Source organism: Hibiscus syriacus, unplaced genomic scaffold (genome assembly GCF_006381635.1).
Source record: "Hibiscus syriacus cultivar Baekdansim isolate YM2019G1 unplaced genomic scaffold, ASM638163v2 tig00113021_pilon, whole genome shotgun sequence".
In the NCBI taxonomy this organism is placed as follows: Eukaryota; Viridiplantae; Streptophyta; class Magnoliopsida; order Malvales; family Malvaceae; genus Hibiscus; species Hibiscus syriacus.
In genome coordinates, this window is record NW_024063437.1 from 25,852 (window position 1) to 42,359 (window position 16,508).

Consider the following 16,508-nt stretch of genomic DNA (forward strand, 5'->3'; position numbering starts at 1 on the left):
TTATAACACTACTTTTCAACATTTATTAATTTAACTCACCGCTAAGAGGTATGGAAGGTAGTCAATCCTCCAGAGTGACTTTTGAGAATCGTAACATACTGTCCAGGTGAGCAAATCAATAACCTAACAAAATTAATTACACAATCAGAACATATTCAATAATTTTTAACATTTTATACTTTCTACTTAATACACTGCCAACCCATTCCGTAGGCTTCAACGTTGTAACGTCGTATACACTAGCAAATTGATTTCCTATTGAGATTACAGAATATCTGTATGAATCATTAGAATTAATATATTGTCATGAAATATTTAAATATCACTCACAAAGAAATATATTTCACTTACCCCGATTCTAACTCACTATTCCATAAATAATCACAAATTGTAGCTTCGATGTCATCAATTCCGCTTGGAATATCCGCTTTTTCAACCTACAATTTTGCATACAATTTTTTGTCACAACAACATGATAAAGATCAAATTAAGTTTTCTTTTATTCAACTTACCTTCTGCTTCTTCTTCTGGGGTGCAGGACATTCCGAATCCAAATCTGCTGCTATAACACTCTCCGGTGTATAAATGACATCGACTTCCTTCCTCCTCATTTCTTCCATCTTTTTTCTTCCTCCTCCCTCTTTTCTTCTTCATATTTTTTCAGTTCATCGTATTTTTTCTCTACATAGCTCTTCATCTCTTTTATTTCACCCTTCGATTGATCTCCTTCATCCAAGTATTGATCAACCACCCCCTTCACCCCCGTAAGTTCACTCCTCAATTCCACAACCTCCTTCACCACTCCATCAAATTTTTCACCCATCACCATCTTAAGATCACCCCTTAACACCTCAACTTATTTCACCACTTCACCCCTCAACACCTCAACTTCTTTTACCACTCCATCTATTTTTCCTTCCACTTCCCCCTTATGCCTCTCAAGTGTATCTTCGACTCTCTCAAGTTTCTCTTCGACTCTTGATTGTCTTTGCATGATATCAAATTGGATTTTTTTTATATCAGCCAATTCAGACATCAAAATGTCATAGTTACTCTGTTTTCCCTCACCGTCATCCCCCAATACAACCATCTCTTCTTTCTTCTCCTCTTCCTCCACTGCCTCGTCTACCTCCTTTCCAATAACCTTCAAAGTAAAATTACAATATTAAGACATTAATTATATTCTTAATATTATTTAATTACATTTATTACCCTTTCTTGCTTCCTCGGTCTATCCAACTTCAACTTCGCCATCACTCTAACTACCTCTTCCTTCCCCCATGCACGGATGCGTGCCACTCCGGTTCTTTCATAAGCCGGCACTGCCTCACAACTCGACCAAAAATTGAACAGTGCAACCTGCATTTATAATAAAATTTATAATTTTATATAATAACTATACTATCATTTTATATAAAAACACAAAAAAGTTATTCAACGCATTTACCTCTAAGATTGCTATGCACCCTTTGAGGTATCTCTGGCTGCACTTTTTAAAGGTGATTATTGATTCAATCAATCTCGAATGGATATATTCAGCCTAATTGAATTCACCCTTCAAGCCTTCATCGCAAATGAGCTTCATATAGTCCTTGTTCGTTGACGTATCACCCGTTGGACAAAGAAAGATACCGACAAGGTGTAATCGAACTCTGGCCTTCAGCTCATCCCCCCCCCCGTAAGATCCACTTTTGATTTCCTCTTCAATTTCAGCATATGTAACCTTCTGCTTCAAACCATATTTGGAGGCAAGTGCTTTCCAGTCCTTACTCTTACAGACTTCTACAACACTTTTGCCTTCATTTTCTACCCCCAATACGGCTGCAGCACATGGGATCCCGAGAGGAAATGAAAAATCACCATACTTAGCAATACATTGTTTGACATCAAATTGCGCCATCAAGGATCGACATAATTCCCTCCGAATAGGTCGATCCCTTACTCCTACCAACGATCCAAAACCTATTTCTCCCAATATATTCAACTGACCCTACTCCTTAAGGTGTTTAATTAATGAATTTCACCCTTTTAATGTTTCACCTTGTCGACACTTCCTACATTTTTAACAATATATAATGTTATAGTTCTTATATATTTTGTATCAACGTATTTACAAGTTTAATGAATACCTTATTTTCATGTGCTTTCCTCCGTTCTTTGTATTCTTTACTATCATTCCTTGATTGTGTGATGTAAGGTTCCTTTTCAGCATCACTCATCAAATTCCATTTAGTCCTCACATCTTTTGTCACCTAATATTAAGCATAAACGTTTCTTAATCAATACATTAACACTAAATAATACTCAATGTCAATTTCATTTTACATACCGAACTGCTCTGTGTGCCATCTTCGTTCATCCTTTTGCATTCGGTCATACTGTCAACATTTAAAATTTGTAATCAATTTAAAGTTCTTAAATATTTTAATCCAATTACCATTTCAACAATAATAACAAAAATACATTGATACTTACTAGAAGTACATATATCCACCCTTTGGTTGCTTTCGAGTCTCGGCCTCAATTTCAAAGTCATCTGCGCTACCAACAATTTTTCCACCCATTGACTCCATTTTTTCCTTCATATATCAGTTTACGCAAATCAAATCAAATACTTGTTACATACACTTTATTCAATATACAAATATAGATAACTACTCTTGTGGTAAAACAGTTTTCTTCAAAAGAATTTGAATGGCCACTACAAAATGTGTTGGCACATTTATACAACCTATAATATCATTTTCTACCTATAATATTTAATAAAAGTATCGACATTTATATTTTACCTTGAATATCACTTTCTACCTGTAATCGGTCACAAATGCATCTTTACTCCAAAACCCTAAACAACATATAAAAACCCTATTTGTGATTACTGTAATAATAAAAAACTAGGGTTTCGACAACATACTTTTCGATTCGACTGCAGTAACAAACAAACAAACTTCACTTTAGAAACGCCTTCTGAAATGCAGTAACAATTACGCTTCGATTTCAAAAACTCGTCCGTTCTATATATTTTCAGAGGATATTTAGCTATGGCCTTTATATTTTCATCGGATATGTTATTTATATTTAATTGATACAACTACCAAAGTGTCGATACTTTTATGTCAGGTGTCGATACTTTCGATAGGATAATTACCTATTTCTTTGAAAGTATCGATAATTTACTACACGTACTTATGAAAGTATCGACACTTTCAATATATCAGGTAGCGCTTTACCGGTTTTATCATTTTGATACCAGTTTTATCATAGTTTTACCTGTTATATTGTTGTGGATCGATACATTTTTATAAAGTATCGACACTTTATAAGCGCTAAAATTGCTTCTCTTTTAAATTCACAAAGTGTCGATACTTATATTAAACTGCCGACACTTTAAATATATCCAGTAGCTCTTTACCGGTTTTATCATTTCGATACCGATTTTGTCATATTTTTACCTGTTATATCGTTGTGGATCAATACATTTTTATAAAGTATCGACACTTTATAGGCGTTAAAACTGTTTCTCTTTTAAATTCACAAAGTGTCGATCATTATATTAAAGTATAGACACGTTCAATATATCCGGTAAGAATTTACCGGTATTGTCTTTTCGTGACCGATTTTATCAATATTTTTACCTATTATATTGATATGGATCGATACATTTTTAATTTGGATCGACACAAACCGACAAGTTAAGTTTGTCGGTTGCCAAATTTTTTAATATTTCTTCATGACTTAGACCTACTACATTATTATTACTCAACATTTCTGGTAGCGCTAAACCGAATTTGTTAAATATCTTTTAATGTATCCTGTAACGCCGTATATTAACCCGCCTTTCCTGAGACATTCCCATGCTGATGACCAGATTCATGTGCAAAGCTTGGCTCCACCGCCAACTTTACCTCATATGGTCCCGCAATCTGTTAATGCTACTACTAGAAGGGATGATACCCTGACATAAGGTTTGTGTTAGGAAAATAAACCCAGTACAAGTAATTTCCCTATAACCAGATTAGTGAGAATGCGAAATAAAAGTGGAAAAATAATACCCGAAATTGATAACGGAGTTCAGTCAATTTTTGTCTACGTCTCCGGACTGCTGCAGATCTTTTACTAAAGAGAGAAAATTTACAGGTGTTTACAAAAAACTCACTACTAACAAGAGAACTCTCTAAACTCTTTAGTATTGGGAGAAAAAAAATGATTTTGGGATGATTTTGAAGCTAAATGAGCTAAGGTATTTATAGTTGAAGCTTAAGGGCTAATCTTGTAAATACCCTAAAGTTTAATGACTCAATTTTGTAATTATACCTATTAGAAAATAATAAAAATTTTGATCAGGCCCCACTTGTTTTTGCAGCAGCCCTCTGCTTGAAGAAATTTCAATAATCTCCCACTTGAAGACTGATTTTAATCTGTCTTCACACCTCAATCGATGCATCATCATTTCTAGTCTTGTTATTCTAGCATGCCAACTGAAGCTGAACACAACTTCAGTTTGTCCGTAGTCACCGTCTTTGTCAACATGTCTGCCGGATTTTGAGCTCCACTGATCTTTAAAGTTTCAAAATCCCAACTTCCAGAAGAGACCGGATAAAATGATATCTCAATTGTATGTGCTTCGTCCTGGAATGAAAAGACGGATTCTTTGCTAGATGGATAACACTTTGACTATCGCAATACAAGACATTGTTTTCTTATTTTTTGCCTAACTATTCCAAGAAACTTTGGAGCCAGACCATCTCCTTGTTGGCTTCTGTAACATCGACATATTCTGCTTCAGTTGTGGAGAGAGCAACTAAGTTCTGTAGTTGAGAAACCCAACTCACTGCAGTTCCTCCTAGAGTATAGACATACCCTGTAGTACTCATTCTGATGTCAACATTTCCGGCTAAGTCAGCATCTACATAGCCTGTCAGTATCGTATCTCCACCTTTGAAACAAAGTGCTTTGTTTGTAGTACCTCGCAGATATCTGAGGATCCATTTGACTTCTTCCCAGTGTACCTTGCCTGGATTATTCATGTACCTGCTAACAGCTCCCACTGCATGAGCAATATCTGGTCTGGTATAAACCATGGTATACATCAGACTTCCAATTGCTGAGACATACGGCACTTTCACCATGTGTGCACGTTCTTCCTCCGTCTTTGGCGACTGTTCTTTGGAGAGTCTAAAATGAACACCTAAAGGTGTACTTACTGGTTTAGCATCTTGCATGTTGAACCTGGAGAGTACTTTGTTGATGTACTCAGCCTGTGATAACATCAAAGTCCCCGACTTTGTGTCTCTCTTAATCCTCATCCCAAGAATCTGCTTTGCAGCACCCATATCTTTCATTGCAAACTGCTTCGACAATATTTGCTTCAAGTTTATAATCTCTTGCATGTCTGAGCCTGCAACGAGCATGTCATCAACGTACAATAATAAAATAATGAAACTATTGTTGAACCTCTTGATGTAGCAACAATGATCTACATGGCATTTGGTAAAACCAATGCTACTCATGAATCTATCGAACTTCTTGTACAACTATCTAGGAGCTTGTTTTAAACCATACAAGCTCTTCTTCAACCTGCATACCAGGTTTTTCTTGTCTGCCTTTATGAAGCCTTCTGGCTGCCTCATATAGATTTCTTCATCTAAATCACCATGAATGAAAGCTGTCTTTACATCTAACTGCTCAAGATGTAAATTCTCTGCAGTTAAAATTTTTAACAATAGTCTGATTATAGACAGTTTTATGATTGGAGAGAAAATTTCATTGTAGTCAATACCTTCATTTTGCTGAAAACCTTTGACAACCAATCTTGTTTTGTAGCGTTTGCTCCCATCGTATTCTTCTTTGATCTTGTAAATCCACTTATTGTGGAGCGCTTTCTTGCCTGGTGGTAATTCAGCTAATTCCCACATCTGATTTGACATAAGCGAGTCCATCTCATCTTTCATGGAAGACTCCCACTTGACTGAATCCTCCACCTGCATTGCTTCATCATAGCACTCTGCTTCACCATTGTCAGTCAACAACAAGTAGTGTAAAGAAGGCGAATAACGCAGGGTTGGTTTAGGAATTCTGGAGGAACGTCTCAGTTTTGGTGTGCCTGATTCTTCTTGAACTGCTTCAGGACTGATTTGAACATCATTTCTAGAAATCTCCTCGAACTCAGCAAATTCCTTTGTTTCAGCTTCGGTATTAGAGCTACTTGATTCTATGTCTGCCCTGTCTTTGTACATCACATTCTCATTGAAAATAACATCTCTGCTTCTGATGATCTTCCGATTTTCAGTCCCAAAATCGGTAACCGAACTCATCACCACCATAACCAACAAAGACACATTTGTTGGACTTGGCATCAAGTTTACTTCTTTCAGCAGAATCTATGTGTACATAAGAAATACAACCAAACACTCTTAAGTGTGAAAGGTTTATTTCTTTCTTGCTCTAAACTTCCTCTGGTATTCTTCCATCTAAAGAAACTGAGGGCCCACGGTTGATCAGGTAAGCTGCAATGTTGATAGCTTCAGCCCATAGAAATTTGGGTAATCCGACATGTATCCTCATGCTTCTGGCACGTTCATTCAGAGTTTTGTTCATGCGCTCTGCTACACCATTATGCTGCGGTGTCATGGGAACTGTTGTCTCCATCTTGATCCCATTGTTTGCGTAGAAATCTCTGAATCTATGATTTATGTACTCTCCTCCATTGTCAGACATCAACCTTTTGACTTTCAGACCAGTCTCATTTTCCACCATGGCCTTCCATTTTCTGAAGGTATCAAAGAATTATGATTTCTTCTTCAGAAAATAAACCCACACCTTCCTTTTAGAATCACCGATGAAGGTGACATAATATAATGAGCTTGCAAGAGATGGAACTGGAGATGGTCCCCATACACCAGTATGAACCAACTATAACTTTTCAGCCTTGGGTGTCTTACCAATCTTTGCAAAGCTGACTTTCTTTTGTTTGCCAAAGATACAATCCTCGCATAGTCTGACATCTATATTCTTTAGATCAGACAGCTTCCCTTTTGACAAAACTGTCTTCATCCCTTTCTCGCTCATATGACCAAGCCTTTGGTGCCATAGGTTTGATTTTCCATCAGCATCTGCTGCAGCAATGATATTCTCTAAATTTGAGGTTACATAGAGAGTACCAGTCTTCTTACCACGAGCAATGATGAGTGCTCTTTTGGTAATCTTCCATTCACAGCCTGAAAATGTTGTACTATAACCTTCTTCATCAAGCTGTCCTATAGAAATCAAATTTCTTTTGAGGCCAGGAATATGTCTCACTCCTGTCAGCTTCCAGGTTGTCTGGTTTGGCAACTTTAGTCGGATGTGTCCTTTTCCGAAGATCTTCAAGGTTTCATCATCAGCTAGATGAACCTTCCCAAAATCACCACTGACATAGTTCTCCATGATTTCTCGGTATGAGGTGGAGTGGAAAGATGCCCTTGAATCCAAGATCCATGATTCAATCAGACTGTTGACGCTTAGAATCATGGCATCACCTGTCTCCTCTGTCACGTTGGCAGATTCCTGTACGCCGGTATTTTTCTTCGGTGCTCGATAATCTCTTTTAAAGTGACCCTTCTTGCCGCAGTTATAACAGGTAAAATCTTTCTTCCCCGTTCTTGATTTTTCCCTTCTGGATTTGGATCTGCCATGATTTGAATTTCTTTCTGAAGTTCTCCCTCTAGACTCCGTTTGCAAGGCTGAGGAGGTTGATACTTCATCCGATTCTCTCCGTCGAATTTCTTCGCTCAGTACCAGATCCCGAACATAGTCAAATTTTAATTTATTGTTTCCCGACGAGCTGCTGACTGCTGTAACAGTAGCATTCCAACTGTCTGGTAGAGATTATAAGAAAATTAAAGCTCGAACTTCATCATCGAATTCAATTTCCACTGAACTCAACTTGGTTGTGATTGTATTGAGTTCATTTAGGTGTTGAGCCACTGATGCCCCTTCCGTCATCCGTAAATTGAATAATTGCCTCATCAAATGAACTTTGTTTTAGGCCAATGGCTTCTCATACATACTGGAGAGAGCCGACATAAGACCCGTCGTGGTCTTTTCCTTTGCTATATTGAAAGCAACATTGGGGGATAATGGTAGTCGGATTAGGTGTTGAGCCACTGATGCCCCTTCCGTCATCCGTAAATTGAATAATTGCCTCATCAAATGAACTTTGTTTTAGGCCAATGGCTTCTCATACATACTGGAGAGAGCCGACATAAGACCCGTCGTGATATAGATTTTTCTGGAAAATCTTCAATCTTCCCTTCGCCATTCTTTTCAATTTTCACCTTCCATTTGTCTGCAGCCATCGCTCCCACTCGAATCTAGCTTCTTTGGATCGTTTCTGACAATTTGTGCGAACCACCGTGTATTATAACACATCCGTCGACAAACTCGTATTGCCGACAAAATTTTTACTATTCACGAAATTCACTATTCACGTGAATAGTAATAAATAGTAACTTCACAAAAAATTGACAAAATTCACAACCAAAAGCTCTGATTATCAGTTGTTGGGAAAATAAACCCAGTACAAGTAATTTCCCTATAACCAGATTAATGAGAATGCGAAAAAAGCGGAAAAATAATACCCGAAATTGATAACGGAGTTCAACCAATTTTTACCTACGTCTCTGGACTGCTGCAGATCTTTTACTAAAGAGATAAAATTTACAGGTGTTTACAAAACACTCACTACTCACAAGAGAACTCTCTAAACTCTTTAGTATTGGGAGAACGAAATTGATTTTGGGATGATTTTGAAGCTAAATGAGATAGGGTATTTATAGTTGAAGCTTAAGGGTTAATCTTGTAAATATCCTAAAGTTTAATAACTCAATTTTGTAATTATCCCTATTATAAAATAATAAAAAAATTTAGCACCCCACTTTTTGTTGCAGCCGCCGGCTGCTTGAAGAAATTTCAACAGTTTGGTAGTACAAGACACACTCAAAGACTCTCCAAGACATGAAGAGAAGGAGCGGAGATGGTCAGAAGAAAATTCCTTGGTTCCCCAGGATGATGGAAAACGCATAAGAGAGGATGACTTTCGAAAGAGGAAGCGAGAAGAAAGAGAGGGGTTGTCATTGAAGGTATTGAACTGCTCCATCTTTATTCTTATATTATTTTTGTTGTCTATTAGTGTTATGCCACATCTATCAAGTCATTGTTCCTTTTGGTCATTTATTCAAGTTTAGTCCCTGATATATTTTTATATTTTATGCTTGGTCTCTTGAGTTCATAATTTTGGCTCTGAGCTGTTGAGCTAAAAAAAGAAGCTAGATGCTCTTCTAATTTGCTCATTGTTTGAAAATCAGGGCTGTGAGATCATATAGGTATTTTTATTTTGGGCAAAGGATTTTGATTACAATTTTGCCTCCATGTAGGTGAGAGAGAGAGAGAGAGAGAGAAAGCAAATGTTGTGAAAGAGGATGATGTTGATGCAACTGGTGCCAAAAGACGGAAAATCAAGAGAGCATATGCAAAAAGAGCCCGGTAAATATTCTCCTATCTCTCCACCACCCCCATCTCTCTCCATTGGAATGTCACTGTCATATGATTTACGAGATAGAGAACGGAAGGGTTCCATGATGCAGCGTGGGGGTTACATGGAGGAACCGGGGATGAGGATTCATGGTAAAGAGGCAACCGGAAAGATGGTTCGTCGAGACACAGATCCGTATCCTTAAAAAGTGAGCTAAATTATTGTTATATTTATCTAAATATACTTTGCATAGTTCGTCCTGTGAAAATGAATGCTAATTAGGCCAGATCCGTGCCACATGTTCATGCAGAGGATAAATGCTAATTAGGCCAGTAATATTTGGCCTTCACATAAATTCTATTGAATATAGAAAAAAAATTGCTATTTCATTGATCAAAGTTTAGGATGTATGATCGGGAATGGGACGACGAGAAAAGACTGAGACCTGAGCAGAAGCGGAGACATCTGAAGTAAGATACGAGGAAAGGTTATTAAATTCACAAGAAAAGGGTTTTTTGTCCCATTTGCATACAGTTGATGTTTGCTACTGTAACCATGCATGGGTGAGGTTCTTTATCACTCCTTGTCCAAGGTAGAGTTCTTTTAAGTATCATGCTGAAAAAGCATACATTTTGTTAAATTTAAGTCCATATTTTTTTACAATCAAATGAATTCTTGTTTATAACATGGGTGAGATCCATTTTTTAAATACCAAAATACTTGGTTAACATAGCTAAATCACATAGCTAGTGTTTAATTAAAGATTTAGGTTGATTTGTTATAATGAGTAAATTTGACATGTGTAAGTTTAAATAGTATTATTATTTTTCTTATGTTTGTGTCCAAATCCGTAGAATTTCCCGTGTCATTTATTAAGATCTCTATGAAATTCAGTAGTTTAAATCATGGGCATAGGTTGATAAAAAAGAATAAAAAATTAGGTACTTATTTAGTCTGAAAGACATAAGGACTTGTCTGAACAAAGTGTACTAAGTATAAGGACTTTCATACATATATAAAATTTTTGTGGTTATTTTTTCTAAATATAATTCTAGTCCTATTTAAAGAGAAGAAGGGGGACTATAAGGAAAGAAGGGGAATGTTGCTAGTATGTTTAGAATCCATGGCTTAATGGAATAAGAGGAAACAAAGATAAACAACTTGACCAATCGACCAAATGTTCGAAATAGACACAAATTTTCTTCTAAATCTATGTTTTTTTGTTATTGTATAATATTATTTTTAACTGAGTTGATGCCTTTTAACATTATTTTAATTTGATAGTGGAAATTTAAGTGTTAAAAAGAAGCAATTTCATTAGCATTTTAGTAATGAATTTTACCTGCATAGAAACTATAGTATAAAATTGTTAGGTATATCAGTAAAGATTAAGCATTGAGCATAATTATGTTGTTTGATAACTATAAATGTTAAATTTAAAAAAAAAAACATTTTAAGCAGGAATTGTTTGGTAACAATAAATGGTAACTATCAGTGGAACAGGCCAGAACCAAGAATGGTTTGTTTGAATGTGGCTGGCGCAATCTTGTCTGATTCGGGACTTGGCTCTGTGGGTAGTCTCTTGCGAGATAACTCTGGTAACTGGCTGCTTGATTTCAACAAAACCATTGGAGTTATGGATAGCCTCATGTCGAGCTTTGGGCATGGTCTCCATGTTGCTTGGTTAAATGGTTTTAGATCTCTTCTTGTACATTCTTACTGTGTGCAGGTTATTAAGCTTATCCTTGACCCGAATGCTTCCTCCAGCACAATTCCTTTGGTGAGAGCCATTGATAAATTTCGGCACCGACTAGCTTTGTCTGGACGTCTCGTGAAGGAAATTTTCCTGCAGGCAGTATGACCAAGCTTGCGGATACTTGTTATTTATCGCTGAAGATTTCTGATCTACCCCGACCTCTTTACAGCCTCTTCTTGAAAGGGACATTTGCGGCCCGCCTTCTTGTAAGTCTAGATCTTAATCAGGCTCTTCCTCTTTTGATTTAAAAAAAAATTAACCATTTCAGTTTTATCATTATATTGTTTTATGGTTAAAATATGCTACAAGCTCTTGTGTTCTTTATATATTTGAAATTTAGTCCTTCAACTATCTTCAAGAATTTGGTCTCTACTCTTCAAATTTAAGTTCAATTGTTAATACCATTAAAATTGTTATTTTTATATTTGATGATGTCACATTTTACAAAAAAGAAAATATTAATTTGGAATAATAAAAGAAGATGTAATGAATTTAAATTCAACAGAAACTTTTAAACAATATTAACAATTAGACTTATATTTTTAAATATGTTTGTAACAAATTTGAATTGAACAAAAGAATTTTAATGATTTTAAAGGTTGCACTTATTTTTAAAAATGAAAGGTAGATGAACTAAATTTCTAAAAATAAGAATGAGATGACTAAATTAAAAATGTGAGAAGAGTAATGGATTTGGAGCATATTTTAACTATTTTATCTATTGTTTTAGGTAAACTTAGATAAAAATTAAAATAAATTAATATTTTGAATATCTCATCTTTTTAATTCAATCACATGAATCCGATCTATTAATGATTAATCTAAACAAATACTACAAAGATGATGGCGACTCTTTTAACTCAATTTATTCCATTCACAAACACCAAATTTTGAATCTCTAACATTGCTTAAGGGATTTAATATTTCATCTCATTAAATTAATTGTTTGTTAATAATAAAAAATATTTTATTTCAAATATATTTCTTTTAAATAATAGACTTGGTAAAATTTAATTAACTGGTAATTACTTACACCTGTACTTAGGGAATTTATGATAAAATTCATATAAGGAAAATAATAATATAAAATTATTTTAAAGTATAAAAATTTATAATTATTTTAAAGTTGTCTTTAAACAGGTAAGATATCACTCCTAGAGATGCCTTTCTCGTTTATATTTATTTATTATTTTTTTAAGGTTATTAATTAATGAATTGATTTTATTAACTGTTGAGATTTAACAAATTTCGGAGCATATGTAGCAACTACTTTTTATATAATATATTCGTTTGATATGATTGTGGTCTTCATCTACATACATCATCCATTCCCCACAAATTTTCAATAATTTAAAGGCGTATAATTTTAATTTTATAAAAATTAATTATTAAATATTAAAATATTGAATAAATTTAACATTTAATATGCTCACTAGATATGCTCACTAGTTATAATTATAATATTTATTAAATTATAATTCGATCTTATGAATATTATAATATTCAAAGGATGTAGATTTGATAATATTTAAACATCTATTATCTTAAAATTTACAAATTAAAAGTTTTATATTATTTAAACAATAAATCACAAAATAACCATCAATTCATTGAACCAAACATTGTTGATGCAAAGCATCGGAAGGGCAAAGCTGTCTTTAGAAGAGCTGACCAAATGGAGAAAATTGAGGGTAAAGGAAAAGTCAGTGTACAACATCTTAAAAAAAAAAATCTTTGCTTTCTTTTCTGTGGGAAATTCAATGATTTCTCAAAACATAATTAATGGAGAAATTATTGCAATCTTATTCTCTACTTTTCGATTTAATCCTTTTTAATAGAATTATGATTCTCGCTAATCACTCTTTTAAGGGCAAATCGAGTCCTTAAAATTAATTAATCCTCTATTTATGGTAATAAGATTGTGTTTAAATGTTGTGATTGTCATTTCATTTATTTATTTTCAATGTACATTGAATAAAGTTTTTCCACTTCTACTAATTTTGTTAACAAAATCTTTATTATAAAGGAACCGATTAAGTGGCATCTACATGCACCCATTGGGTTATTAATTGATTTTTAATATATTTTCATTTTAACATTTAAATTAATTTTCAAAAAGATTAATTATAATAGTATATAATACTAAAAGTGTGGTTAACAATTATTTTTTGAAATATAGATTCTTAGTATTATTATTAGTTTTAAGAGATAAATAATTATTTGAATATGACATTTTAAAATTTATTTTATTTTAAAAAATTAACATGATGAGATATAGAAAAATATTTTTTATTAGTATAGAAAGATTATGAGGTGGTAATTCAAAAAACTCTTAAACATAAATATTCAAATACTCTTGTAAATTATTTAATTAAATCGGAACCTCTAACATGATAATTATTTAATTAAATTGTAGAATAAACATATATAAAATGACAAATAGATGTTAATTTTAAAATACTAAATGGAAAATTTGAACTTTTATATTTGTATTAAAAGTACTTTGTAAAATTAATGTGATGTTAATAGTGGGTGATCAAGAATTACTAATACTAATTGGTTATTGAAGCACGACGAGGATGATTTCCATCATTTAATATTTTTAACAAATCAATAATAGCCGTCAGATCAAGTTTTAACTGTCCAATCAGAATGATTTATTGACCTTTCCCGCCTACGGTAGGTCACTTTCATTTCCTCGCCAGACATTTCTGCTGTCACAAATTTCTCCTTTTTCCTTTCCTTTTCTTTTATTTTTCATTGCACATTCCTTATATTTTCCTTCCCACTTTCAACATTATGTAGGCTTCTCTTCCAACGTCCTCTCAATTCTTTGTTTTCTTCTCAAACTTGCTTTGCAAATTGTATTCATTTGAGTATTCATCACAGTAAGCAAAGAGATATCCGATTCAAAGCATAGAAATGGTGAGAATTTCTGTCTCTTTCTGCAGAAGTTGATTTTGCAGTTTTGAATGATGGGTTTTCTTTTCTTGTTTTTTGGTGATTGATTTTACTTTACTATCAGGGATGAAGGGTCTGTTTGGTTTCCAGGAAAATTTAGATAAATATAAAGAAGTACAATCTTTTTTCAATCTCGTGTTTATTGCAGCTATGCTATACTCGATGGAAAACGGTCTGTAAATCCTCTTGCTTAATTTGATTTTGTTGAAATTTCCAACTCTGTTCATGAATCCGACTACTTTACTGTGCCCGTTTGGAATTTAGAATCTTGAATGCTGTAGTTCATTGAAATTTGAATGAATTCTACTTCTAATTGGTATATTCACATTAAAAGTTGAATCTTAACTGTTGTGTATTAACTTACTATTGTGTTTCCGTTGATATGAACTTGGGATTAACTTTTATAATTTCAAGAATTTTAGAACATTATTTCAAGGCTTATTTGATGTTAATGAATTGAATTTGGTATTGTAGGTGGGTTGTGGGGTGTACCTTAAGAATGAAACAGATTGGCTTAGTACCCTTCTGGAAAGTGAGTTCTTTGGTCCTTGTTTTGATCATCAAGACCTAAGAAAAAATGAAAAAAATGTCTTCTGCATTAACTGTTGTCTCGAGTTTTGCCGGCATTGTAAGTCTCATAGCCAGCACCGATCACTTCAGATTTGCAAATATGTATATCAAGACGTTGTTCGTCTTCAAGAAATGCAGAAGCATCTCGACTGTTCCAAAATTCAGGTTTTTCATATGTTCACTACTCTTTAGCTTTGAAGCATTTACAGTATATTAGTAGTTTAAGTAAATTTGAAGAATCTCTGTAAAATAGGGAAATATTGTTATTATTTTTTTCCAATTCTTACTGATATATGCATAGATGAATATGAATTTGGTGATTATCGATCCTCTAAATTATATTATAGAAAGATAGATACATGCAAACACCAAGATTTGATGTCAAAAAGAGAGATTTTCTTATCATTATGTTTGCAGAATCATCCAAATTGCTTTTCCCTGTTGCTCTAGTGCCGAATTGCTTTCTAGTTATTTTTCATCCACATTTTCAACTTATTATTTACTTTTTCTCTTTTTGATTAACTTTAGTCGTAGTTGGAATGATCATCATATACAGTTTTATTTACTGAAATGTTTTTTAATCATCCGATAGACATACAAAATCAATGGTGAAAAGGCTGTACATTTGAATCCAAGGCCTCAAGCTAAAGATGCCAAGCCATCAACGAAATCGAAAACCGGTGCTGCCTGCGAAGCTTGTAGAAGATACCTTCAAGACCCACCTAACCGTTTTTGTTCCATTGCATGCAAGGTAAATGAGGTTCATGTCGGGTTTCGTTTCTTAAAACTCAAGCTTACAACTTGAATTTCCTCGTTTGCAATGTAAACCATAATCTAATCAATGCTTGCAGGTATCAGCCGTTGATGTGAAGCCTAGAGGCCAAAGCCATAAAATGGATTTACAAATACAAGAATTTCGCGATGTTTCATGGAAAGACAATCAGAATTTGGAAGCAAGTTCGGAGGAAAAGCAGTCGTCGCTCACATCGACTGATCTTTCAGAAGAGGAGACTAAAACATGGGTGCTCAAAAGTTTAAGGCCTCGTAAACAATTGAGCAAAAGGAAAGGCGCTCCTCAGAGGGCTCCCCTCAGTTAATAATCTAAACAAAGGTACATAAAAAGACAATAAAAAGAATCCATAGCTAAAAACAGTTGATAAAATGAATGCTCTACATTGCAACGGGGTTTGAAGAAAGTGCAGGCAGTCACTCTTGAAGATTAGTCCTCATTTTGGAATTTAGTTGGTGTTAGTTGAGAGGGCAGTCCCCACCATTGTCATGATCTGAGAAAGTGCATTAATTTTCTTGAGATTGTACAGCATAATAGTAAGGGAGAAAAAAGATGGTATATTTGATGGGAAAGCTAGCAGTGTTTTAAAATGGATTTTGAGCTTTGTATCTAACCCCCCGGGGACAGATTTGATTGGATCTATTAATGATTTTGTTTCTCTTTCGGTGGAATTTTATTTTCATGGTTCCTGATTACAACCCCAAACGATATTTTTCTTTTATACTTGAAATTATCATATCCGTATATTCCTTTGATTACTATGGGACCTTAAGTTTTGATGGCAATGTTTCTAATTGAGTTGACATGAATTAATTATTTGAGCTGCTTGTTTTCTATAGGAAGCTTTGTCAGTAATGGTATGCTATTTTCGTCTGATCTTCGGTGACTATCTGATATTGGGACCCTTAATTTCCATATAT

General features: G+C 34.2%; 2 protein-coding genes across 2 annotated transcripts; both read left to right on the forward strand.

Annotated features, from left to right (window-relative positions):
* Nucleotides 1-11,027: 11,027 nt before the first annotated feature.
* Nucleotides 11,028-11,372, forward strand: LOC120185220. The gene has a single exon (XM_039189508.1). It carries the CDS (start codon nucleotides 11,028-11,030, stop codon nucleotides 11,370-11,372), a length of 345 nt encoding a protein of 114 aa, XP_039045439.1.
* A 2,719-nt stretch (nucleotides 11,373-14,091) lies between these two features.
* Nucleotides 14,092-16,125, forward strand: LOC120185216. Its single transcript, XM_039189506.1, has 4 exons — nucleotides 14,092-14,192; nucleotides 14,703-14,963; nucleotides 15,391-15,549; nucleotides 15,650-16,125. Exons 1-4 carry the CDS (start codon nucleotides 14,190-14,192, stop codon nucleotides 15,893-15,895), a joined length of 669 nt encoding a protein of 222 aa, XP_039045437.1. The 5' UTR covers nucleotides 14,092-14,189; the 3' UTR covers nucleotides 15,896-16,125.
* Nucleotides 16,126-16,508: the final 383 nt, after the last annotated feature.

Coding starts and splice junctions, on each gene's coding strand:
- LOC120185220 (XM_039189508.1), top strand. CDS start 11,028: ATGGTTTGTTTGAATGTGGCTGGCGCAATCTTGTCTGATTCGGGACTT.
- LOC120185216 (XM_039189506.1), top strand. Junction 14,964..15,390: donor TCGACTGTTCCAAAATTCAG/GTTTTTCATATG, acceptor ATCATCCGATAG/ACATACAAAATCAATGGTGA. Junction 15,550..15,649: donor TTTGTTCCATTGCATGCAAG/GTAAATGAGGTT, acceptor CAATGCTTGCAG/GTATCAGCCGTTGATGTGAA.